We start from the raw sequence: 26,557 nt of genomic DNA, 5'->3' as shown, positions 1-26,557 counted from the left end.
TGGAATTAATTCTGTGCCTGCACAGCTGCTGTCCTTTGCAATGCTGCACTGTTCCTCACCCATTGATTAGCGCCACTGACCACTTTGATTTGCTGAGCTGAAGGCAGTGAAGGGCCACTGAGGAGTCAGGACATTTTTGGAAGTCTTTATTAATTATATCTATCAAAAAACCAGAGATGAAAGAGAACAGGTACAGCCTGTTTGCCAGGACATCTTGACATAGAATCCTGTTAACAATAACAGAAAAATGTCCTGCAAAGGGGTTTTGACATTATTGTTAATCTGTGAATGAGATGGGCAGGAAACGTTCACAGAAAACTGGACTATTTAATGTGAATAAATGAGATGGCCAAGGAAATGTACTAAAACATACTTAATTCACACCCATGTTTCAACCAGGTGTAACTAAAGGTAGAGAGCCCTGGTTCTTTTTACTTTTTGGTGCTTCTGAGAGCTGCTTGTCCCAGGCTGCAGTTCTGATAAGACTGAATAGTTTAATATAAAATAGACACCTGAGCTGTTGGGAGTTTATTCCGACAAATTAAACTCTACACTATGCACTACTAAAATAAAACAAAAAGGCTGCAACTGGAGTTAACGTTTGGTTATAATTTATTTTTCATTTTTCTCTTGAGGAAAATCCCCAGAATTTTTTTGAACCATTTAAAATGCAAAATGGGAGCTCTCAGGCTCTGGCTGGCTGAGTGGGGTGTCACCTGTCCCTACTGAATTCCACAAATTCCCCCCTTAAATGTGTTTTTATAGCTCTGCTCCCTCTTCCACCTGCATTTACAGGGGAGCAAGGGATGGTTTGTGGATGTTTCGCTGTACATCCCCAGAAAAGTTCCTTATTCAGACACAGCAAATTATTTTTGCACCCCCCCCTACATTTCCAGCTCATATTTCTTTATATTTTGTGAATGATTTATGTCACTCTCAGAACTTTGCTCTTTGAAGGTTTCCTCCTTTCTTTCCAAGGTTTTTTTTTGTCCTGGTTGTGAGGTGAATTTCAGTGTTCCTGCTTGAATTTGGCTTTAGTGGCTTTGAAATAATCTACCACACTATGGGCAAGCCTGAACAGTGCTTATATTTCTGACTGTGGGTAATTTTGTGTTAGTTTTGCACCTCTCTCAGTGCCTCTCTTGAGGTCAGAGGCCTCTCTTGAGACCTTCTAGCTTCCAGTTGTGCAAAAATCACTGCCACGTGGGCCTAAAATAAGAGAATATATTGATCTGCTGGAAAATACAAGCAGAAAAAGGACTCAGTGTGTCAATGCACGAGAGAAGTGGGGAAATTTCTGGGATTAGGTTGCTCTTTTCCCTTGAGCAGCAAGACACTGCAAGGTATCCAAGGTGCTTGAAGAGCCCAGACTCAGAGATGGGCTTTTCATACCTTTTCCCCATCATTTTGCCAGCTCTCTCCCCTCAGGAGTTAAACCTTGCTCGCCAGCAGTTAAGACCCAGCCACTGGTCTTGAAGAAAATTTATTTCTCAATAGCAGGCCATATAAAGGCTTTAATGGATTCAATGAGGCAGAAAGAAGGAGTAAAAGGACAGAAACAAAAAAAAAAAAAAAAAAAAGATGGGTGGAAGGAAAAAAAAAAGAAAAAAAAAAAAAGAACCAGGGCCCATTGTAGGAGCCCAGGAAAAGGAACTGGGCAGCAACGATTGTATCTCCTGAAGTGTCTTTTGTTTTAGCCTGAAGTAACAGCAAAGAATGGCCCTTCATGGCGAGGCTTTAACGCTCTGGCCAAGGCTGATCTCTGTATTCAAAGGGGGAAAGTAGAACATTCATGAGATGCATGCAGAGTTCCTGCTCTCCGCCTCCTCTGTGTGAGGTTTCAACACGTTTTTTTTTCCACTCTCCTGTGCTCTGAGCATTTAAGGACACCTCGGGTTTGTTAAAAAAATAGATTTTTGTGGTTTTCCCGACCTTCTGTTTGACAGCTGGGGAAAGTATCAAATAGTATCAAATTCCATCAAAATCGTTTCTTCATGGTTTCAGTCCTTCCCAGCTGCACCTTAGGGGGAAAATCCACTTTTATATGAATATTTAGAGTGGATCTATGCTCCGATCCGCAGCTGAAGAGAGTGAAAAGTGTTTCAGTGCACTGAAAGTTCATTCGGGGCACATGCAGGTGTGAGAGGTTGTGGGCACAGAAATCACCTGGGGTGGGCAGCAGTGGAGAGTGGAAGGCCAGCTGAGATATGTGCTGGGGCAATGCAGGGAAAATTGCTGCAAAATTAAAGGGAAAACCCAAAGGCACAGATTAACACAGGAATCTCTGCAGGAACGATGCACTGACTGGCTAAAGGTAACAAATAAAAGTAACAAATAAAGGTTATTTTTTTCCATTGAGGTTAGCAGGAACTTTTAGCCCTTTATCAAAAATACACTGAGCCAACAAAGAGACTTCAGAAATGTGATAGTCCCAGTGGTTTATTCCCAGATGATCTCTCCATGGTTCATTTCTCCTCTCACAGAACCTGCCCTTGCTCAGCAGGTAACCCTGTAACCAGTGAATGATGCCCTGCAGCAGAGCATCCAACAGGAGCCAAAATACAAGCTGTCCTGTTTATTATCATTGTTGATGCACATGTCAGGGCTAAAATGTTATTCCTTCAGGTGCATGGCACTGCTGCTGGCTGGGATTTATACCTGAGGGTTTCCCAAAGCTGCGTTTCCCATGTGGTTGCCATGTCCTGGTCTCTATGTGTGCACAGAATTTCTGCACAGAAATTGCAGTGAATATCGCTTTTCTCGATCCTTGATTTGGAATATTATTTGCACCTTTTCCTCTGCAGGAACACACAGGGCATCTCCTTGGTCCCTCAGTTCAGATACACAAATGTTCATAGCTCTGACTTTCCTAATGCTGCTCCAATTTCCTATTTCTTCCCATGAAGCAGAATTCTCACACAGGTAGTTTGTCCTCAGCTCCTGCTAATCTATCCAGCTTCAAGACTGGCTCATTACTTGCAGTTTGGAAGCAGTTTTAGGTATCTATCCCCACAGCACCATATGCCAAAGTTATATTAAATGAAATTCCTGCCAGTGGGAAGGCAGTCTCTGCTTTCTGCAGCCAGCAAAGTCCAGATTTCTGGCTTTATCTACAATGTGAAGATGTCTTTGTAGTACAAGTTTTGTTTACAAGGCTGTTCTTGTGAGATTTACAAACTTGAATTCTGTATCCCACCCCAGTGTCAGCTCCCGTGGCTCAGATCCAAACTCACTCCCAAGAATGGCAAAGCCTAATGAAATAAATTGCCACATGAGCAACAAATGCAGCTTCAGGCAGTTGCTGGTGTTGGGCTGGTAACTAAAACACATCCCCAGGAGTGACTTGGCTGCCGTGCACCTGCTATTCACTGCTGCTGCTGAAAAAAACTTGTGTGCTTCAGAAAAGAAAGGAAGAAACTCAAAACATCCTCTGAAGCTTGATTGTGTCATAGAAAGTAGACACTTTAGACAATTAGTAGATAGTCGTGTTGTAGAAAGTGTGAGACTCTGCTCTTAATTAGCTGTAATAAAAAATTCTGGGCTCTTTCCTGGGGGTATAAAATCTGTTTGTTGCTATGAGGGAGAACTACCACGGCTGAGGTCAGTGAGGTTTTTTTAGTGGTTTGGTTTGTGTGTCCCTTGTTCCTGGGAGTGCCCTTCTGAGGCTGGAATCTCAGTGTGCCAAGTGTGGCATGAGCACAGGGAGAGGTCTCTGCTCCCCAGGGAGAGACCCTTTGCATCCACAGAGCAGCACTCAGGGATCTCTGCTGAGCTGAAGGGATGAAGGGAGAGCTGAGAGATCAAAGCATCTCCCTAAGAGAGAAGAATAAATCTGTGGCAGTCACACACTCCCAAGTCACCCCATCTTCCAGCCTAAGGTTTTCATCTTGTGATCCCTCTCATTTTTGCTATGCATCACGTCACCTTTTCTTCTCACACTGAAAATCTGCTCAAACCAACAAATTAATTGCAGCAGTGTCACATTGGTGTCCTACAAGTCATCCTTGAGGTGATTTAGGAGCTACATTTAGAGGCTGCTTAGTGGGGAAGGTACAGAGCAATAAAGGCTCGATCAAGGTGTGACTAACTGCATTAGAAGGGCTGGAGTAGCCACAGGGAAGGGAAATGTGAAGAATTAGGGTCGGGATGATAAGGATGCTTGCTAGTTTGGGTGGTGAGGCTATTTATTATACTTTTTGTTATTATACTTAATGCCCAAGTAGGATTGCAAATGCTTCATGGTGAATCCATCTCTCAGCTGTCACCATGGTGATAAGAGCTCGTGTTCCTCGGTGGCTGATAGGAACTGGGCTGTCATCTTGGGGCACACAAACACACGCCTTTTCCCATGTAAATGGTGAGCTCTTTATTCTCCTACAAAAGTCCTGAACTTCCCAATAGAACCACAGAATGGTTTGGGTTGGAAAGGACAAGACAATTCATGGAATCATGGAGTATCCTGAGCTAGAAGGGACTCACAGGATCACCCAGTCCCATCCCTGGCCCTGCACAGACACCCCACCAACACCCTGGCAGTGTTGTCCAAACACTCCTGGAGCTCTGGCAGCCTCGGGGCCGTGCCCATTCCCGGGGGAGCCTGGGCAGTGCCCAGCACCCTCTGGGGGAAGAGCCTTTCCCTGATCTCCAACCCAAACCTGCCCTGGCACAGCTCCAGCCGTTCCCTGGGTGCTGTCCTGGCTCACAGAGAGCAGAGATCAGAACTGCCCCTCAGCTGCTCCTCCTCTGCCCATCCTGAGGAAGCTGCAGCCCCTGGTGAGGTCTGACCTGTTTCCCTCAGTTTCAGAATTGCAAAAACCATCAAAAGAAAGAAGAGGTGTGGGTGAGCTATGGGATATCTTCGCCTGCCAGTTTACAAACCACTTTCCCCCCCATGATTTACTGCACAAGATTAAATAATGCTGTGGTGCCCAGAGAACTGCAGAAGTGACTGAAAGATTTAGAGGTGGCTGGTAACAAACCTGCTGGAGTGCTTGGAGGATTGATAGAACCATTTTCAAAGAAAGTCTCACATATAATTAGTTTTGGTGCAAAATTCTAGGGAAAATTCTTATTCCCATTGAATCCATGTTTTACATTTTTAATATTTGCAATTATTTAAAATACTATGCATTTGTTTGGTGACTTCTCAAAGGCTGCAGTTCCTAATTCTCTCCTTACCTCCTGGTCAGTCAAGGCCTGCAAGGTGATTGGAGACTTTGGTTGATATATTGACCTTTTCTGACTGGCACATTTTACCTTTTGAGGGCACCTGAAGGAGGAGCTCTGGCTGGAAAACCTCCCCTATAACCCTTCTGGTCATAGCATTGTTTCCACTTCCCAGACTTCATCCAGCAGCATTTTTTGCCTCAGTGCTGGTGTTCACTTGGGAGTGTGTTTTTGTGTTGTTTTTGTTTGTTTGTGGGTTTTTTTAAATGCAAGTGAGGAAAATCAAGCAGGAGAAGAAAGGAATCTAAGCCACAGATAATAAGGAATGTTTTGGTAAATCCCTGTTTTCCTGGAAAACGTTGATTCAGTGAAACTAATCATTTCAGGGAATCTGATAATTCCATGAGGACAGCACCCCTCCAGGAAACCCAGTTCTGTGTTCTCCAGGAAGAGTCAGAGGGCAAACAAACCCTGCATCAGGAGAATGAGTTGGCCAAAGATTCGGGGTCCATTCCAATGAGCATTTAAGATCTTACACGTTTTGGAGTGACAGGAGAAGTCACCTCCTGCCCTGTTCTGACCTTTGCATCTCTCTCTGCTTTAAGGTGGGTCAGGACCTAAGGAGTGAGAGCTGGCAGATCTGTCTAGAATAACTAAAAATTCCAATCACATAGCGCCTTATTGAATCCTCATTTCTGCCCGTGTAGAACCAGTTACACAACTGGAAATTCAGGTGCTCCTGCGGGATAATTCTGGCCCACTGTAAATTATTTTCACAGAAATGGGGTTGTCATGAGGAATAGTCATCCCGTATTAAGCATTTTTTTGAGCAAAATGCAAACTTCTTGGGGTATATGTAACTCACTGTATGTGGTTTGTCTCTGAAGGTAAACTAGATAGCACTGAGAGGTCTGAAAATCCTGGAAGGTTCTGGAAAGGAAGAGCTTTATTTTATAAAAGCTTGAACATTTTAAAGACCTTTACAAATGGAAAAAACCCCCAACCCTCAGTTGATTAATTAGGCTTAATTTATATTTAAAATTCTTCCTGATTGATTTTTAAAGTTGACTTTTACTTGATTAAATAGCAGTCTTTAATTCTGAGATATTTGTGGCTCTGCAAATTCCCTCCTTGATGGGAGTTCTACATAAACACTTCGCTTGCAGTGATGAGCTCAGCCAAGATGCTGAAATTTGCTTCCTCCCTGTCAGTCCTCCTCTCCCTGCCCACAACCAGAGGGCAGCTCTTTGTCTTTGTGCACTTGAAAGTCAAACAAAAAATCACATTTTAGTTATAGGATGCCATTATTTCACTGCTTTATCACCACTGTTTGTGGTGGAGATAAAATAATAAACTTCAATCAATGGTCTTTTCTGAGTAAAAACCCCACCAACCCCAAAACATCCTCTGCTTTTAAAGGAGAAACCTCCAACAAACACATTCCAGGTACCAGGGACAGTAACACTGTGATTTTAGCACTGGAAATCTGCTTTTGTATTACACAGGGAGAGCTGTGTCTGCTTGCCAAATTGTAGTGCTCGTTTTCCTAAAGGTTTCCTGCAACTTTCTGCTTTTGAGAAATTCCACCACAGACCTTCCCCTGCCTCCCAGAGTTATTTTGGGGACGTCGTGTTTACAACTGTTGGGATTTTTGCATAAGCAGTGTGGTAAGAGCAAATAAACAACGTGAGGAACACATTTTCTAACAAATGGAGAGCACATTCTCGTGTTGGTGTTGAGGATCGGTGCAGCCTTCACTTTTTTCATCAACATAACTCCTCTAGGAACAGTTGGTGAGTGGAGGATTAATGTTGAGTGTGGAAAATATAATTTTGGAGATGGAGGAAGCACTGGGAGGAGGCACTGAGCTCCTGAGTTGTATTTGCTGTAGATATTTATCTATGAAATAGATAAATACTTTCCTTTTTGGCATTTAATGACAGCAAAAATGTAATAACATTAATGACACATTTCCAGCAGTCTCTTAGTTTTTAGCTCAGGTTGATCCTTGTTTAGTGCAGATTCACTTGTGAACATTTAAAACCACTTCAGAGCAGTCACCAAAAACTACTCTGCACTGATTTGTGCACTGTGTATATTTTACTGTGAATTTGATACTGTGAACTTGACCAAGGCCTATTCAGGCCGTAAGGAATCCTTGAAATATAAGGAACTGTGACTTAAAGACATTATTTCAGGATCCAGCCTGATTATTTTTGACCACTCCCCCTTTTTGGAAGCTGTTGGCACATTATTTTTCACTGATTAGGTCATTATTAAGCTGTGCATGTACTAAGAATTAATCTGGTTATCTGCATTTGCCGTTATTTATTTTTTAAAATAATTTATTATTCATAAATTTATTTGCCATTGTTATTTATTTCTTTTTAATTTTATTTAGTATAGTGTTTAAATGCAAGTGCTCCCATAAATGATTGCAATAATGGGATAAAATTCACTGGTTCTACATTTTAGATGAGCACTTTTGTGTGTTCTGGTCTCCATGACTGGGATTTCTGGATATGTCTGCATATTCTGCTCTTGGTAGTCTTACAAATGAATGTTTTGGGGCAGGATCTGCTAATTAGAGAATTTTTACTCGAATAAAAGGAAATCTATCTTTGCATTAGCTCTAGACAGTACACCGATATTTTTTTTTATTAAATAGGAGGTCTATACAGCTGATCCAAAGAACCACCAAGCCTGAAGAGCAATTTTAGCAGAAAGAAGACAGATCTTGATTTTACTGCTCCTGGGCAATCTGGAAACAAACCCAGCTGTTGGAATTAGCTGGGAAATAACACATATTTATAAAAGTTGATGCTGCTTAAGGAGTATTTATGGGGAGAAGCAGCTCATCATGGAAGTGAATTGTTCACTCAGTTCAGCTGGGAAAATGAGCTGCTGCTGTGTGTGGGTATTGTCTGCCCCTGGTGCTTTCTCATTGTTTTCCAATTTTAGCTCATTCCTCGGTTTCTAACAGAAAACTTTCTTTTTCTTTTGGCCCTTTTGGCTACAGGCAGGCAGTTTTTGGAACAGAGAATATCTGAAATGGAATTTGGGAAGTGCTGAAAAGTGTATAAAGTCAGACCCAATGTAAAAAGCGATTTTTTTTTGCTGCAAAAAAAAAAAAAAAAGGAAAATAGTTTTTTCACCCGTTTTTAACATGGGGTTAAGGCTTCTAAATAACGACTTTGGCTTGTTAAAGCATTTTTCATTCAAGACAGATCTCCCTTCCACCCATTCAGTAGAAAGAAAGCCAAACCAAAATGAAACAGAATGTTTTGGGGTTTTTTTAATTGACTAATGAATTCGGGAGTGAAGTTTTCATTTCATTGGGAAGGAAACCGTTCCAGAGTGACTCAGGCTTTCATTTATTTATTTATTGCCTTCACCACCACGTGGAAAAAAACTGGGACTTGCACAGCTCTGCCAGGTAGCGATTTTTCCGTGTCCCAGGCAATGACCTCAGTGTGATGTGGTGCTGGAAGTGTTTATTCCTTTCTGCAGTTATTATTTCATGTGGAATCTTTTGCTTCCTGTGATCACTCAGGTTCCCCCATCCCTTCCCCGAGTGTCCTCTCTTGGCCTCTCTTTTCTGGCTCATCTCATTGAATTTTCATTCCCAGTGAATTTTTCCTCTTTGATACTTATTTCTCAGCCCTCCAATCTCATTAAATTTTCTTAGCTGTTGGGGTTTGAATTCCTTTCTGCTCGGAGTGAAGCTGTCTGCACTCACACATGATCCAGTGGTCATTTGGAAGGAATTCTGCAGTTTACAGGCAATCTGGTTGAGGATGGTTTACTGGAATTATTCTGGAGCATGATTCCCTCTGTGGATAAACAAAGATGACAAACAGAAGGTGATACTGAATAAATCCATAAAACACTGAGAGAAAACTGAAATATCAGCTGTTTTGCTGATTCTAACCCCTCCCCTGATCCCAATTACACAATTCCACTTATCTGCTGTTGGGTTTTTGCTTTAGTTTCTTTTTCAGCATATGAAATTTTAGCTTTAAATTGTAGGTAGACCTCGAACATTTTCCCCCCTTTTGACATGCTGTTAGAATCCTTGTGAATCATTCCTTTATACCATTTGGCACCGTTTTTCTCGTAAATCCAATTAATGTAGAAAATCTCTCCTTTCAGTTGTCACCTGTAGCTCTGTGGATGGTGTAGAGTCAGATGAGCAAAAGCCTTTCTTTCCAAACAATGCTGCATGGAATATTTCACACTGCACCACGGCAGCTGGAAACGAAGACCTTTTGCAGAGTCTATCATCTGCTGGTACCATCTAGGAAATCAGAATTTGTGAAACTGGCAAACATTAGTGAGGCCAAGTCTGGGTTGACTATGGCATGTGGGACAATTAAAATAATTTTGATGGCGATCCTGCCCAAATTGGTGGTTCCTGGGTGTGTCTACTCAGACCAGAGCTGCCAGGCAGTGGTATGATAATTATATTTCTATAATTGTGCTAATATGTCCTCCTGGATAAAAATTACTTCTTTCTTTCTCACGTCACTCAGTGGAATTTTGGTTCCTGAGCCGTTTCTCCACACAGGAATGTAGTGCAGTGTGGGCATAGTTGGAGGTTTCATTCTAGTTCTCCATGGTCATGGTTTCAAATAAATAAATGAATAAATAAATTAATAAGTAAAGTTAAATGAACTAGGCTGAAAACACTCAGTGAAAAATAAGGATGAGCAGGGCACAGGGGCAGGTCTGATTTCCCACAAACACTTTAATAGTGAGTTCTGGCAAATCTCTGGCAATTCCTGCATTGATATTCCTCACGTTTACAGGCCAATAGAGCAACAGAGGATTTTAGGGGACAGGGATTAACAAGCCAGTAATTTCCTGAAGCAGCCAGAGAAATTTGATGCCATTTATAAAACGCAGTTGGTTCATTATAGTGCAAACGAGCTTGAACATTGCAGCTTGCAGGGGAGAATTCCAGCAACTTCCTGGCCTCCAAGTCATATTTTGTTCAGGAATCCTGGTTCTGTTTTCTTAGCCAGAGCCACGCAAAGGAGGGAAGTTCTCTGCTCCATGCTGCTGTGAGGAAATGTGTGAAGCTCGGGCTGGTGTGTCCTGTAGAAGAGAGAAATCTGGTTTGGGGCTTTGAGATTTCCATGGGTTTGGGGCTCCGTTCACTGCATGGAAATCTTCCTCCTTTTTCTCAACAGGGTTATCCTGAATTTCTTATCCTCACAAGCCATATCTCCCTCCCCCTGCAGCATGATCTGGCTGGAGCGTTCAGAAAACCACCTTTTCAGTTAGGACAAGAAATTCAGCAGTCCCAGGGGACAAATTGGAACACAGGCACACATTTGTGTTGTTAAAGTAATTAGGTATGAAAAGATGAAACTGAAATCTAGTTCAGTTCTCAAAATCTTTATGGTGCCTCACTTATGAAATAATTTCATAGGTACCTAGATGTGTATTTATTAACATTGACTGACATCTAAGCCCCTTGAACGTTTTGGTATTTAAATTTCCAGTACTTGGTGCTCAACTTAATGCCTATTCTTTGATAATTAAAGCTCGTGGCAGTCAATAAAGTATCCATTCTCAGGATCTTTGGTTCCAATGTACTTTCAGTTAAGCACCTGAGTACAGTTCAGAGTTGTTGGGTGCATTTCCACCTACTTGTATGCCTAAATATCGTTGTAAATTTTCCTTTCAACCACATTGTAAGAGGAGAACTTGGTGGAAAAGATCGCCTGCCAGAAATTTTTATTTTGTTTCCAACTGCTTAAACATTGGCATGGCTCTGACAAGGGTTTAAAAAAAGCATTTTGAGCATTGGGATGCAAATGAACATACCAAGCAATTAAAGTCAATTAAAACAGGATGCAGTGTAATTAGAAACAGTTGTGTTCACATTGATATTCTGAGAGGTTCGATGCGTTGAAAGAAAAGAAAACAATTCAGGAAACTTTTAATGCCAGACAGATGTGAGGGTGATGCTAATAATGGCACTGATTCCTAAATTCCCCATCCTGCCTCACCTCAGGAGCTCTTGGGAAGGGGGAGAAAACGGGAGTTAATGTCTCTCTTCCAACACAGTGCACTCACCTGTTGCAGTTGGAGCTTTGCAGCCCCAGGAGCTGTGTGAGCACTGACACAGATCAATTATCAGCAGTGTCAGTGGGCTTGGGAAGGAGGGATCTTCCCATTTTTCCCACTCCTGCTTCCTTGGTGTCCCTTTCCTTGTGGTTCTGGATATCTGCATGGGTGTTTATTGCCAGAAATCCTGAGCCAATGGTGCTCTGTTTATATCCCTGCATGGCAACCAGAGAGCAGGGAGAGTCCTCGTGAGGCAGAGCGGCCTGATGGCCGAAAAATTTATTGGAGGTTGTGGTTCCAGTCCTTGCTGCTGTGGGATTGCACAGATCCCTTTACCTGGCCTCTCTTGGCTGCAGAGATGAATGGTTTTGGCTCTTCCTTGATGGAGCTGAGAGAGGAAGTCCTCCCAACACAACCTGGGAAGGAATCTGCCTCTGCCAGATTGCGGCGTTTGCTCAGTGGGGCATTCCAAGGCAGCGGTGGGATGTGCAGGAAGCAGTGGATGTGCTGCACAGCAGGGCAGAGAAGGAAGGAAATGCAAGGAAACATTACAGATATTCAGGTGCAAGCCCTTCAGTGCCATCACACGGATGTGTCTGCTGACTACTACCCTCTGTTAAATGCAGCTATTGATTTAAAACAAGGGGAAAAAATAGCTGGCAAAGAGCCAAATAAGTAAAAACCATTAGCTGGCTACTCCATCCTCTCCACCTCATTTAAGGCTCAGAGCAGGACCGTGTCCATCCCGTGTGTTTCTTTTTTAGTTCTCTGTAGCTGCTGATCCTTTTTTATTTGAAACCTAAACATGGAGAGACAAGGTTTGAACTCAAAGTTTGAACTATTTGAACTCAGCCAGTCATAGCAGTTTGCATTCCCACCAACAGTCAACAAATGTAAGCACTGGGATAAATCTTCCCATTTTGCATTGTATTGACCTATGAATTCATCAGTTCGGGCATTTGGGACCTAGAGGATTAGAATGATGGTCTCCATTTCCTGGGAAATTCAAGTTCCTCCATTTTTGAGTGTACCTGATGAGGCACATGACATCATTTAATGGTTGGGGTTACATACTCAGTCTGAAAATCAAATTTCAGTTCATTAATTACAAGAATATGTTTGAGAATCCTTTCATAGGACCATTCTTTGATGTATCCCTTTCATTTATATAGGAAACAGATATTGGACTCCTGAGTTTAAAATGCGTCTTTTTTGAGGGTGTATTTTTCACCAAATGATTTTTTTCCATTCTTGCAGCTTAATTAATTTTGGCTGGTGCAAGGGAGATGTAAGAATAACACCTCACATTTGGATGGTTAAACCTACTCTGCACAGGTGGAAACAGCCACAGGGAATTATAGAGAGTTAAATTTCAGGTGGTTATGACATAAATAAAATATTTCTAGTGCCATGGAATTTATCATTTAATCATTCTCTGAGTTTGAATAGCCCTGTGCTGCTCTCAGATGTGGGATTGTAAAACAGGACCAATTCTCCTCCATTTTTCCCTTGGAAAACGTGATTTCTTGCAGGTTTCCTGTTGCTCCTCATGCAGAGAACAAACTGATCTCTGAAAAAAACAAATAAGTGTGGCCACATATGTGAAAACACAAATTGCTGGGGTTCAGCGCCTCAGAAATTTTGCCTGAAGGTGCTTTGTATGATAAGGGTTCTCTATCAAATCCCAAGGAGATACGGACAGAATTTAACCTTTGGGCTTGATGAAATGTTTATTTCTGAAGCACAGACATGCAGGCAGAGCAGTCTGAAGAGAAACCAGTTTAGTAATTATGGGGTGACTGAGAATCCATTGCACGTGCTGGTATAATATATAGAATTAATGACTTGTTATCATGAGTACCAGTGTTTGGAAATATTATATTTACAGAGGACTTACAGTCTTATATATACTTTATATATATATATATATTACTTACAGTCCCAATCTCTATAAAAAGTGCTGACCCCTCCCACAAAACCTGAAGAGTTTACAAGGGAATACGGCTGCAGGACAAAAACCCTGCACAAAGGTATCCAAAGCACTTTTCCTCCAGTGGATGTGAAAATGAGGTGGTTTTGCTGCAGCTGGAAGAAAATCCTTTTCTAATGTGTATTTCCTCCTGCAGGTCGTGTATGTAACAGCCACATTCCCCTACATCATGCTGATGATCCTCCTGATCCGAGGGGTGACGTTACCCGGCGCTTCCGAGGGGATCAAATTCTACCTTTATCCCGACATCTCCCGGCTCTCTGACCCACAGGTAGGACCATGGGCCGTGCCTTTATTTGCCTCTCTGACTGAGAAAAACTGCAAGAGCTTCTTGGTTTTGAAGTCTGAATACAGGTGACTGCTGGGGAGTTGTTCCTCGCTGGAGTTCTGGACTTGGGGATAGGGCTGTAAAGCGTGTTGGAACAGGTTATTTTTTTAATTGGAGAGTACTTTGGTTGATAAATGAGGATTTTCAGAAGCAGTTGCAGTTGGTGCTTCTGCCACTGAGGGACAAGAGCGTTGCCAGCAGTTTAATGGGAAGAAATTTCACTGGGATTTAGCCGTTTTATGGTTCTTTGGTCATTCCAGATCTAAATCTCAGTCAGAATTAACAGAGAAATTGTTCATTCAGGGGATTGCTGTCTTCATAGCAGAGTATGCAACCAAAGAGGAACAAAGTGCTCAAACCAGGATCTCTGCCTGTTTTGTTGTTTCCAGAGTAGAGTAGAACACGGAAATAATGGATTAAGTTGTTTGGTTCTTTCCCAGTGACAGATGAGTGCCTTAAAACAGTTATTGGACATCATTTGTGTGATATTGAAGGGGGAAAATGACACAATCTCTGTAGCACCTGACAGGTTGCAGACAGCATGTTACTGATCTGCTTTGGCACTGTAAAAGACATTACACAGTGTTTCTCCTGAGGCTATTACATTATTAAATGGATCCTGAGAAGGAGACAGAAGGGAATTTGGGAATATTTGTCAAAATGATTTTTCTTAATCTGCTTACTGAAGATATGTCAGCGTAATTTTTTAAAATCTCTGCTTACTTTAAACATGTATTGTGTCACAAAAGACAATAGAGGGGCTCCTTCAGGTAATTGCCTTGAGGCATCAGAAACATCTGTGGTGTTTGCTTTAAACAAGTAGTATTTATACACGGAAAAGAAAACAGAAAGAAAGAGATTCATTTAAAAGATTGAAAATTTTAGATAAAAATTTTAGATGAAAATTTGACCACGTTGTGTCTTTTGGACTTGGCAGTGTTTGTGGTGTTGTGTGTCAGCATGGATGGGTGAAGGGAAAGGGCTGTGGAAGTGGTGTCAGTGCTGGCTGTGGAATTCCAGCTGCACCTTGCTCAGAGGTGGCCTCAGGTCACCCTGAAATTAGCCCTGGAACAGAGGGAAAGACAGGATTCTCTGGCACACTCCCAGACATTTGTTTGCACCTTACAACAGGCTCAGTGCGCAGTGGATCCATCCTGGTTCCAGCTGAGCCCTGGGTGCCCAAACACTTTTAGCCGGGACAAGGAATTGTCTGTGGTGTGTTTATCTGAGCCCAGGGGTGGCACTGGTTTGTTCTGCCCAGTTTGAACTGGAGTTTCACCCCAGGGTGTGGGGCTGGCAGCTACAGGTGCCCCCTGCCTTCCCCAGCAGTGCTCAGGGTGCCCTGATCTTGTGCCACACGTTGGGCTCTGCTCCACCTGCAGCGACTGTGGGGAGTCATGGAATGGTTGGGGTTGGAAAGGACCCTACAGCCCATCCAGTGCCACCCCTGCCATGGGCAGGGACACCTTCTGCTATCCCAGGCTGCTCCAAGGCACGTCCAGCCTGGCCTTGGACACTGCCAGGGATCCAGGGGCAGCCACAGCTGCTCTGGGCACCCTGTGCCAGGGCCTGCCCACCCTCACAGGGAACAATTGCTCACTAACATCCCATCTAACCCTGCCCTCTGTCAGTGTGAAGCCTTTCCCCCTTGTCCTGTCACTCCATCCCTTGTAAAAAGTCTCTCTCCATCTTTCCTGCTGGCCCCTTCAGGCACTGCAAGGCCACAGTGGTCACCCCAAAGCTTCTCTTGGCCAGGCCGAACAATCCCAACTCTCCCAGCCTTTCCTCGTGGGAGAACTGAGCTCCTCGTATGAGCAGGGCTCAGTCCTGCTGCTTCAGTGCTGGTTCCTTCCCTTGTCCAGGGCTTTTCTAGAGGCTGCTAACAGGATTTTGCCCTGCGTTTGGATTTTCCACGTGCCACTGACACCCTTGCTTGTGTTTGTCACTGAAGGAGGGCACGCCAGCTTAAGGGACATTATTGCCAGCTTAAGGCACATTATTGCCAGCTCCCAGGAGGGTTTACATGCCTATTTACTATCCTGTTGCCACTTGTAAAGAAATATGTCGTTGCCATGACAATTTGCAAAGCCCACGGCGTTGGTGGGAGCAGCCTGGGAAGCACAAAGCGCTGGGGACACGTGGGGTGTGTCTGTCTGTCCCACACATGTGAGGCTGGAATGCCTTTTGGGAATGCTCAGTGGCTGCTTTGAGGAGCCAGTTCCTTCTCAGGTTCAGGGAGACTTTCACGGCTGAGCTGTTGTTCTTCAGTTGTATTTTAAACACCTTTTAGTAGAAAGCAGATGGAATAAAATGTGCCATACCAGAGATGGTGAACACCAACGCAGGTGATTGAACCGGGGTATGAATGCTAAATTGCTTTTAAGAATTATTTTTGTGTTGAAAAATGCCATTCCAGCAAAACTGAGCTATGTCGTTGAGAATAATGAATTCAAAACTTGAAGAAAGCTTCCAGAGTAATGGGTGCAATCTCTAGTCACTTTTCAAGAAATAGAGGAAGCTTAGTTCTTCAGACTTAAAACCAGAATTTGGCACAACTAGTTTTTATTTTAAAAATAGCCTTTGGTTCAGCTTTAGTACAACTTTTAATGGTGATAAGATGGATGCATAGACATTCTCCATTTTATAGAAACGTAGAATTTAATGTTCAAACCCACAAATATTTGGATAAACCCACCCTCCCCTCCGACTTCACAAAACTCTTGTCAATTGGTTCTAGAGCTTTCTGCCAAGGAACACAGCTGAAACTACCTGGAGATTCGTGCTTCCAGTTCCCACCTTCACTCTTGTTTCTTTTGATTTACTCTGCAGTGCCAAAGCATAAATCATGTGTACCAGCAGAACTTGCTTTCCCCTTCAGTTGCGGGCCTGTTTCAATAATATTTCAGGGAGGGTGCTGGGTCTGCTTTAGGAGAGAGGTGTTTGAACCCCACAGCCAGCTCTGTTTACTGGGATTAAACAAATGAAGTTTCTCTTCAAGGCTCACTTTAGTTTGAAGTCCTCGACTCTTTTGTCTTTGTGCAATTTGCATTCCACGGTGGGTTTGAGCTTTGTGAGCAGCTATTCATCTCTGCAGCTCCTCTCAGCCTCCCAGGGCTGTGCTCTCCATTTAATTTTTATATTTTATCTTTCCAGCAGCCCCAATCCTCTCACTCTTAAAATGCCATCTTCTGTCCTGAGTGTGTGCAGAGCTCATACCAATCACTTTGTGCAGCAGCAGTGGAAGCTGGAACAGTCTGGAGCTCTATTTAAGACTCAGAAGTGTTTTGCTTCATCAACAAAAAGGTCTCTATAATCTTCATGCTCAAATTGGCTTGAAATACATCCCTCTGCCCTAATCTGGGAGATACAGGTGCTGTTTATAGCTTAAATAACTCACACAGAAGCAGTGCTTCAGCAAGTTAATGGGATTGTTATGGGGTTTGTGTGCAAGCCTGACTCACAATATGGTTCTGGTTGTCCCTCGACAGATTTAAGGCACTCAGTATGTGATTGTACTTGTGTGTGGTGCTCACTGAGTCTTTCTGGGGAAAACATTTGGTGCTCTGGAAGGGGATTTTGCAAACATTTGTGCCTGGAAGAGGTGAAGTGGATGAGGGAGTGGCAGATGTGGCAGTTTGGTGGGTCAGGAAGTAACATTATGGATATGACATGGCAAAACTCACACATCAGTGTAACCCCTGCTGTAACAGTGGATTGTTAAAATGGGGAGGAAAATAAGAATAACACTCTCTTGTTTATTGGATGTTTGCATGCTAAAAATTGGCCAACTTGCTGGTTTTTTTAAATTATAAAAATATGAATTGTTTTGATGAACATATGCGCTAGAGCATCTATCAACACAAACAGAACTGCACACTCCTCCAAACAGCTGCTGCTTCCCAAAATCTTGGACAAATTTCCATTTCCATGTGGAAAGAATACAGGTTGTACCTTATCTCTGATAAACTCTCACGTGAATGTTGAGCATGAGGAATGATGCCAAATTAATCAGGCCCAGGAAAATCGGAGCCATCACGGCTAAATTGATTTTAGATTCCTCAGCTCTTTTATTTGCAGTGGGAAAACGTTCAAACTGCAATAAGATTTCTGATTTCTGCAATTCTTTGGTAGCTCAGCCATGAGAATTCTCTTTTAGGCAGCTGGGATGTGCAGGTGACAACTGGGAAAGGGCTTCCAGAGGACCTTTCCCATAAATTCCCTCAGCACTGAGGTTTGGTTGACTGGCTTGAAGCCCACTGGATCTTCCTTCTTGGAAATAAGCACCAAAGCATGAGTGCACAGCAAAGAGCATCAGCTTAACCTGAAAACCCACTTACTCTGGAGAGACTTTATACTACAAAGATCCCCCTCTTCCTCACATTGCCCTCTGGATCAAAAAATGCTTTTTCCTGCATGGCATTTGGGCTCTTTTCACGTGTGGTTGTAGAGAAAAAGAGCATTTTAGTACATCTCTTTTGGAGAAAACACCTTTTTTTTCTGGTAGAAAATCACTCTCAAATAAATGCACATCATTTTTTTCCCCTGAAAATTGCGATTTTTCATGGCTTACTCCTTAATTTTTGTATTAGCACGAGTTTATTGTGGTGGTTTTTCCTTCCTTAACATGATTTTACTCTGTTTCAGCATATACATAACAATATAATTTAAAAAAAGATGCTACTCATGAAAACTGCAACCAATTGCTTTCTAATTAATCTAATTACAATATATATATTTTGAGAGGCATTTGGGAATACTGGCCTGGTGTGGAGGTGATATTTCCTTAAATCGTGATCTGAAAACCCAAACTGCAAAAGCTTTTGAGAATTTCTCTTCCCTCACCATTTTATTCCCAAAGTTTAGGGATGCTGAGTTGCTTTAGGAAGAAGAAATAATGCAGATTGATTCAGTTTTAGGATTTTCAGCCTTGGAATCCACAATCCTGTCGCCACCTCGAGGCCAGTGAAGCCTTTTTCCAAGGCAGAGGAAAATCCTCTTCTCTGCCTCTGGAAGTGGAGCAAACTGCTGCATTCAAACATAAATGTTGGGGCTCTGCTTTCCTTAAAAAAAAAGGTTGTAAAAGAAATGGTGATTTCCTCTTTGGGTGCTTTCATGCTCAGAAAATTCGGGTTGCTGAGCAGTGGATTTTAGACCTGTCCTGCATCTAAGCCTAGTGATCCTTACAATAGAAACTTCGGACTTTTCAGATGTGGGCAATGAAATGATCTCTGGTTGCTGGGGAATTTTGGTGTGCTTTTATTTTTTTGAAATGTGACAGGTAGCAATCTTAGAGGTCTTTCCCAACATTAATGACTCCATGATTCCCTAAGTGAGAAACTTGCAGTGTAATGAGAAACTGCTCCCTAGGATATGTTCAATGCAGGCTGGTGAGTTTTTAAGGATAGTACATGAAAAAATGGTTCAGAGACAGGTCAAAAATCCTGAATTTTACCAGAATTTTAACAAATAAGTCAGTAAACCCTTCAGTGATTTACTGCATTTTTGACTTTTATAAGAGTTTGGGCAGCGATTTTAAAAAAACCCAAAAATTTAATTGGGAAAAAATAGTGAGAGGAGGAAGAGGTCCAGCTCCTGTGACACCCGTGCAGTTCTGCTAAGGGTATGGAATTTACTCTTCTTTTTCCTCCCACTTTCTTCCCATTCTCTGGATTGTTTCCCTCATCAGGTACTCACTGCCTGAACCAGGTGTGAGCTGCAGTGAATTAAAGCAAGAGTGAAAGTCAGAAATCCATGCAAAGGCTGCAGGGTTGGAAATCCTCAGCTGAATTTATTACCTGTATAACAACAACTCCCCCTTTACATGGACCTTTGAACAAGCAGGAAACTAAATTTCAAACTGTTCTTTCAGTGAAAGGAATCCCCTACCCAAACTTTTCAAATTTAAACTGGGTAAAGAATTCATTCTTCCCCGAGTCTGCTGTTTGCACCATCATTACAAATAACTGAGGTTTGAAGTTGCAAGGCAAGTCCAGGATACAGCCCAGTGAGATGCTTAGAGATATTTTTCCTACAATGCAGTTTATCACCTCCTCAATGAGGAATTATTTAATTTAATATATCCTGCAGATTCTGCATTACAGATTGTTTATATGGCTTTAAAGAGTAGGGAGAGCAACTAATCCCAAATGCAGTGAAAGGTGTTTAACAAGGCCAGAAATCACTCCTGGGATGGATTTCCCATTTTCCTCAAATCAACCCTGAAGGGCAAACCTGGGAACACATTGCATCTTCCCTTCTCCCAGGCAGCTGCATCCCATTCTCTGGCAGAATCTGGTTGGGAACACACACTCCAAAAGGATGGGATGGAGACATCCAGGGGCTTCTCCTGTGACAAAAAACAGCTCTCTGGGGTGCCTGGAGCAGCTCAGTGTTTGCTCACCACATCAGTTTTGATATGGTATGGATATTTTGGGTATATTTAAGTATATTTAAGTGCAAAAGTTTTGTGTATATTCAAGTGGAAAGGTTTGGGGTAAATGTAAGTATTCTGTGGGAAAGGCTTGATCTATTTTTTCCCTACACAAACTTTTTGTGTGTGTGAGTGAACAGAACTCATGGCTCACCAGACAAATCTGATTTATTCAACAGCATGAAGCTGCGGCTGTTAATTTGATGTAGCAAATGTGCTTTCTGAAGTCCAGTGATTGCTCTGGGGTGTTATTTCACGCCCTGAACAAATACTTTGCCTCCTTCTCCCCATGGTTTCTCCCTGTGTTTCTTGCCCTTGCTGCACAAGCTGAGCAGGCAGCAGCAGGTTTGGGCAGTGAGAAGAGACTTGTTGAAAGAATGGGCTCATTTTGGAATTTCTCTGGGATTTCTGGGCCACGTGGAATCTGTCCCTGCAACCCCTTAGCAACCCTGCCAGCGGAGAGGCATCATCTGAGTTTCAGAGAAGCTTTAATTGCTCTTTAATATCAGATTTTATGGCTGGTGCAATGTGCCACTGGAGGGAGACAGGATCCACACATTAACTCGGAGTATGCGCATGACAGCCAGAGATCTCCCACTGTTTTCATGATGGAACCTGAAAAGAAATGCAAAAGAAATTTGAAGAGGCTTTTTTTTTTTTTTTTTTTGGCCTAAATTGGAACATTTAAAGGACTACAAATAATATCAATGGCTTGACCCTGTCAGCTGCTTTAGAAGCCCAGGCTGCTAGCAGAGAAAAGCTGTTGTTAAAAATGCATGTTTCAGATTAAATTAGGAATTAGTGAAATAAAAAGCTAAGTGACAGATGGATATTAATGAGGAAATAATAATAAGGGAGCTTGCACACAGTGGTGGGAGTCAAAAGTGAAGCAAATAAACATTCCGTGCTATTTTTGTGACACAAGTGGGTTTATGTTGCCACATGAATAGAGACACTGGAAAATATGAAGTTATTTTAAGAACTGCTAGTAGGATTCTTCTTAATCCCATTATTCCAGAGGAATGTGAGAAAAAAGCTAAAGATGAGGTTACTACACTGGTGGAATGACATGCTGCTCGCAGGAAATCTGGAATTTGCTGTTTAAAAAGTTGAGAAAAAAAAAAAAAAAAAAAAATTTTCTAATCCCCCTGGAGTTTCTGAGACTCTTTTTATTTCTGCCCTAGAACTGGGGTAACAGCTGAATTCTCAAAATAACCCAACAGGAAAAAGGCTGAGCAAAAATGTAGAGTGTGCACCCCGCAGACCTGCCCTGGGAGACGTGCCTGGCTCTGGGGGTTGGTGTGAGGCTGGAAAGGTGCTTCCCTCAGGATCTACAACCTTGCTTTTGGTATCCCCTAAAATGTGTATGACAACTGTGCTTATATATGGGATTTACTGCACTGTTGCCTCTGCCTTCCCTACGGACAAAGCAGCTCCGCTGTGCTGGTGTGGGGTTGGGTTAGGTTGTTGAATTATTTGTTGGATTATGGTCCTACAATTTCAGTTCTTTACCTACCATTACACCACCGTTTCTCCCTTCTGCTTGATAAAACACACACAGATATATTCACACTGATGTTGCATCACCAAAACTGCCCATGAAATAAATGACAGGATGAGAAATCAGCATGTTTTCCTGATTTCAGCTTTGGCTGTGGTGCATCATGTGACTGTTCATATCTTTTCCTCTGAAATGAGTCTTTAAAGAGAGAAATGTCCACGTGTCAACATTAAATTCCAGAAAACTTTGTAGTACAGGAATTCCTGCAGAGGTCATGGATATGTTAAGGAAAATCTTCCTTAGCTGTGGGCACAGTCTCAGTTTCCACACACAGACGGATTTGCCCGTGTGGATGTTTATAGGCTTTAAAAACTGAGGCTCAACAAACTCAGCTTTCCTCAGAATTTTCCCCGGAATCCTGGCTGCAGGAACAGTTTTTGATGCCACGGGGGAAGAGAGGCAATAAAATGGGCTTTGTCCCACCAGGGCCAACCCCACACTGCTGCTGCAATTTGGGTTTGTAAATAAGGAAAAGGGAAGGAAATGTTCGAGTGTCACAAGCAAAGAGGGAATGAAATGCTTTGAGAAAAGGTGTTACAAACCTGGCAGGAACTCTGCAGATGTTGGTGTCGTTTGGGTAAGGGTTCACTGATTTCTCACTTGTTTGGGGTCAATTCCAGAGAACACTGGAATAAAAAAGTGCAGCTGACCTCCAAAAGAGTGGGAGGTGGGATCTGGTTCTTGGTGATTCTGCACTCAAGTTCTGTTTGCACACTGATATTTTAGCAGAACAAACAGAAAGTGTTTCACACAGACCAGAGCTTAAAATGCTTAAAATAAAAATGCTTCTTAAATTTTTAATTACTATTACATTTGGAGACAATATCTTGTTTAGGAGCTAAAAATCAAATGCTTCATTTAAAAAAAATGGAGAAACAACATTTGGCTTGTCAAAATAACCTTTCAGTTTCTGGCTAAATGCTTTTCTGTTTCACACAAATTTGCAAATAAAATTAAATTGAAGCTTCATTCTGCTGCAAAATTAAACATTTGATCAATGTCAGTACTTTCAGTAGCCCCAGATGTCAAGAAGCAAGGTCCTGAACACAGTTTCTAAACGACATTTTATTATCCTAGCGCTTTTTTTGTCTTGATCTCAGATTTACTTTACGTTTTTGCCAGCTCTAAATGCAAGATTTTCCACTGCCCAGCTCTCTTGAAAAAGGCCCAGGCTCACAGCAGAATTCCAGTGAATGTTGAGTGACTTGTTTACTAAAATTCTCCAGCTGGGTGTACAGCTCCTGCCACTCTAAAAACAACTTGGGCTTTTCAAATGCTCTAAATCCCTCTGGGTAAAATAATAAAACAACATGGGGACTCTGGGGGATGCTCACAAAAACTCCAGGGAAAGCTGGTACTTTCCCAGCCCGTGGGCCTCCGGGAATTTGTTTATCCAGCCATGAAGGTGAGCAGACCAGAGGTGGGAAATGATGGCAGAGCTGAAAAGTGTACAGGTGGGAAGCAGCCCTCAGTGAGTTTCTATTTTATGAGGGCAGAAAACGTGGCAGAGGAGAAGGGATTACAAATTAAAATGATCTGTTTGGTAATTTGATCTTCACAACAAAGTGGGTGAGGTGGTCCAGGGTCATCAAATTGAGCAGGGCTTGTTCTTCCAGCGTGGGGAGGGAAACTTGTCTTGGAAGTGTGGGTGGGTTCCCCACTATTTCATCAGTCCTAGAAATTCCTCTTTGCCCTGACCCTGTGGAGCATTTGGAATGCCCAAGAGCCAGAGCTGAGACACCTCAGCTTGGGTGAATCAGGCAGAAATTAAATAACACAGGGCTTAATTTACTTTCTTGTGCATTTGGACACTGACCAGCCGATGGTTTTCAGTACAGGCATATCACTGCTAAATGTATTTTTGTATTTCTATAACTCCCCTTACCTGCAGAATTTAAAGTAGTTTAGTTTTTAAGTAGTTTAGGAGGTTTTTGTGGTTTTTTAAAAAATTTTATGTTCTCGCTTAAATTTTTACTTTCGTTCCTACAAGTAAAAGTAAGAGATGAGTGCATATTTCCAAAATACAGAGTTGAAGAATGCAACACTAAGTGAGCTTTCAGCAAGTGAGAAAGGGAAAGAAATAAACCAAACCACAGCCCCTTTTTGTCTTTTCTCCATCTTGTGTGGGGAGTGCTGTAGGTTGGAGGGATCAGACAGAAACCCAAGGTCCTTCACGTGGAGGGAGAACATGCAAGGAGTGATTCTGAGGGACAGACATGACCCCCAAGGATGTTTTTGGGTTGGAACCACCCCTAAATCAGCTCTTTGATCACTTCAGATAAGCCTTTAAAACAAGCCCAGGACATCAGTAGTGCTTTGTTTGTTTTCCTAATTAACTTCTCCCAGACAAATCTGTCACAGGGAAAAGAACACCAGCTTGTGCCTGAAGGTCTAAACCAAATCTGCATTATTACTTTGTCTTCCTCCATCCCTCCTCGTATTTGTTTATAAAAGCTCATTCTGATTTTTCTGTCAGTAGCTCCTTACCCAGGAATGCGAGATTCCCTAAACTTGTAACTGAGAACAACCACAAATCCCAAATGCCCCTTTAGAAAAAAAAAAAAAAATTCTTAAAATCTGAGATTGATTGGACAAATTGTTGCTCTGAGCTTGCTGGAGTGATCTCGGAGATTCTTGGCACGTAATCCTGGGTGGGTGCCAAGCTCTTGGGTGGGTTCCAAGCAAATTCCAGCCAGCATTCACCAGCAATTAACTCTGAGGCAGAGGCAGCTGGGCCACCCCGAGTTATCATCTCTGCAGTGCTGCCCTGGCAGTCGCAGAGCTGCGGCTGCGCTCACTCAGCCACAGAATCCCCGTTGTGCCACCCCAAATTCCTTCCTGGCACTTGTGGTCCCACACCCTCGATGGCTGTGCTTGTAGGATTCCTACCATAAGAGCTGGGAGTGTGGGGAGAGATGAATTTAAAGCTAATTGAATTATTCTACAATTCTATACAATGCCAAAATTAATGAGTGTTGATTAATGAGTGTTGCTTGCTCAGTACTTTATCGTTGTTGGAATTCGGGGATGGGGCTATGGAAAAAAATGAAATAAGAGTTAGTGTTTGTGGATATGGAGTCTTTGAGGCTGCAGTAAATAAATGTATAAGGTTTTGTGACCTACATTTCAGAGGAGGTCACTGCAATGAAGTCTGAATCCATTCACTGCTTGTGCTGCCACAGAACTGATCTGCTGAGGGTTTAGTGGTGAGGTGGCCTTGGTGGGTTCCTGCCTTTGCTCCCCAGAATTGTTCTGACTGAAGGAGATGAGTAATGCTGGAACTCATTTGGGTTTGCCATGCTCAGAGGGGACACATCCATCCACCCTTAAGTGGTGCCTGCAGACATTTATTGCTTTTCCAGCTCTGGCTGCTCCTTGGGGATGTCCTTGACCTATGGTGACCCCTAGCCAGGGCATGTGGCAGGGGTAGGAGAGCTGCTGGGATTCCCAGGCTTCCTGTGGGGACAGTGGGAAGAGAAGGCCACCTTTGGGGAGCATTCCCATGGCATTGTGCTCCAGCCATTTGAATTGGGCTGCATTTTAACTGCCTAAATGAAAATTGGAATTTGTTGCCGTAACCTTTCTGCTATCGTCTGGTTTTGCAACAATAAAAAGAGGACAGTGGGTGACCTCTGCACTGACTGAACGTGTTCCTGCTATGTATTTATAGCTAAGTAGGTATCCCTTGTAGCTGAAGTGAAAAAATGGCTTTGTTTCCGTCTCGTGATAGTAATTTGAATCCTTTCTGTCCTATTAAATCGTGTTAAACAGAAAATGACGGTTCTCAAACGAAAAAGGATGTTTTAATAAAGTGGTTCATGCTCTAGGTTAACTTTATGGATTTTCATCGTTTCCTGGGCCAGTTTTTGCTGAGTTAGGATGGGATTGTCCACATCTGGAGCTTTGAGGAAGGCTGAGTGACTGAAATGGGATTAAATTAGGATAAATCTTTTCCTGTCCATCCTCTCGGATTGTTGACCCGTAGTGTCAGTACCAATATTTGAAGAATACATTGCCCCAGATTTCATTTCTCTGTTTTGAGCTTACTTTAGAAAAGATAATTAACTTTTAATTGTGTCTTTAGTATTTATCCTGCCTAAGCTCTCAGTTTTTATTATGCTTGTGAAGGGCAATATTCAGACTATTCTGTGGGCAGCATGAAATCAATGCTGCCTTCAATTAAACATTTCTTTGTGCAGCAGAATGTGGGGTCAGAAGTTGTCACTTGGCCTTTTAATGGGTTTATTAAACACTGAGGGACTTTCTAGGGACATTTCTGTTAAATTAAAAACATTTTCCCTTTTTCCTTTTGGTCTTTAGGCAATAAATTGGGTTTTTTAAATAAATCAAAACTAATAGAGTTACTTAGTGGATAATAACCGGAAGCTGGGCCATGGTTTTGGTGCTATTGTAGAAAATTGAGTATTTGGAGTGGCAGCTCAGAGATTTGTATTCATTTGTGATGCTCATTAAATAGCAGTGTAGGGCACTACACACCCAACAATCACTGGTGAGGTTTTTGTGTGAGAAGGCAAAAAAAAATAAAGAAAAAAAGCTTTTACACACTGTCAAACCTGGAAACAGAGCACAGCCCTCCTGATTCCACAGCCAAGGCACCATTCCCTGTTTGGGTGGCACTCAGCCAGGAACTCAGGAGGTCCTCCTGGAACCCTGCCTTGGCTTTGGCAAAAGTCTATAAAAATGGAGATGTAGTGGGTTTAGAAAAATACAAAAGAATGTGCTTTTTCACACAATGAATGACTAAATGGTGGAACTCGCTGCTAGGGGATGTGGGAGGCTGAAAGTATCAATTAATTCCATTAATTACGGATGGGCCAATTGCAAACTGTTAAACACAAGAGTCCAGATTTAACTTGGGGTTCTGGCTGGTTTCTTCAAGGCATCAGTCCAGCTTTCACGGGGAGGTTCCCTGCCCTGGAGTGTCCATCCTGCAGGGCAGTCTCTGTGTCCCTGCTGTAAAACAAAGTGAAGCAAATGGCAGCAGGT

At 42.5% G+C, this 26,557-nt stretch overlaps 1 protein-coding gene across 3 annotated transcripts in view; it reads left to right on the top strand.

Moving 5' to 3' along the window:
- SLC6A11 (solute carrier family 6 member 11) overlaps positions 1-26,557 on the top strand; it is an 86,749-nt gene that overhangs the window by 28,810 nt on the left and 31,382 nt on the right. For all 3 annotated transcript variants that reach the window (XM_008636039.2, XM_017737358.1, XM_017737357.1), the window contains exon 7: positions 13,368-13,502. In XM_008636039.2, coding sequence (XP_008634261.1) covers positions 13,368-13,502 — 135 coding nt within the window. The remainder of the gene's footprint in view (positions 1-13,367; positions 13,503-26,557) is intronic.

Source organism: Corvus brachyrhynchos, unplaced genomic scaffold (genome assembly GCF_000691975.1).
Source record: "Corvus brachyrhynchos isolate BGI_N302 unplaced genomic scaffold, ASM69197v1 scaffold266, whole genome shotgun sequence".
Lineage (NCBI taxonomy): Eukaryota > Metazoa > Chordata > Aves > Passeriformes > Corvidae > Corvus > Corvus brachyrhynchos.
Note: the sequence above shows the minus strand (reverse complement) of the source record. Positions and strands in the feature narration are given on the sequence as shown.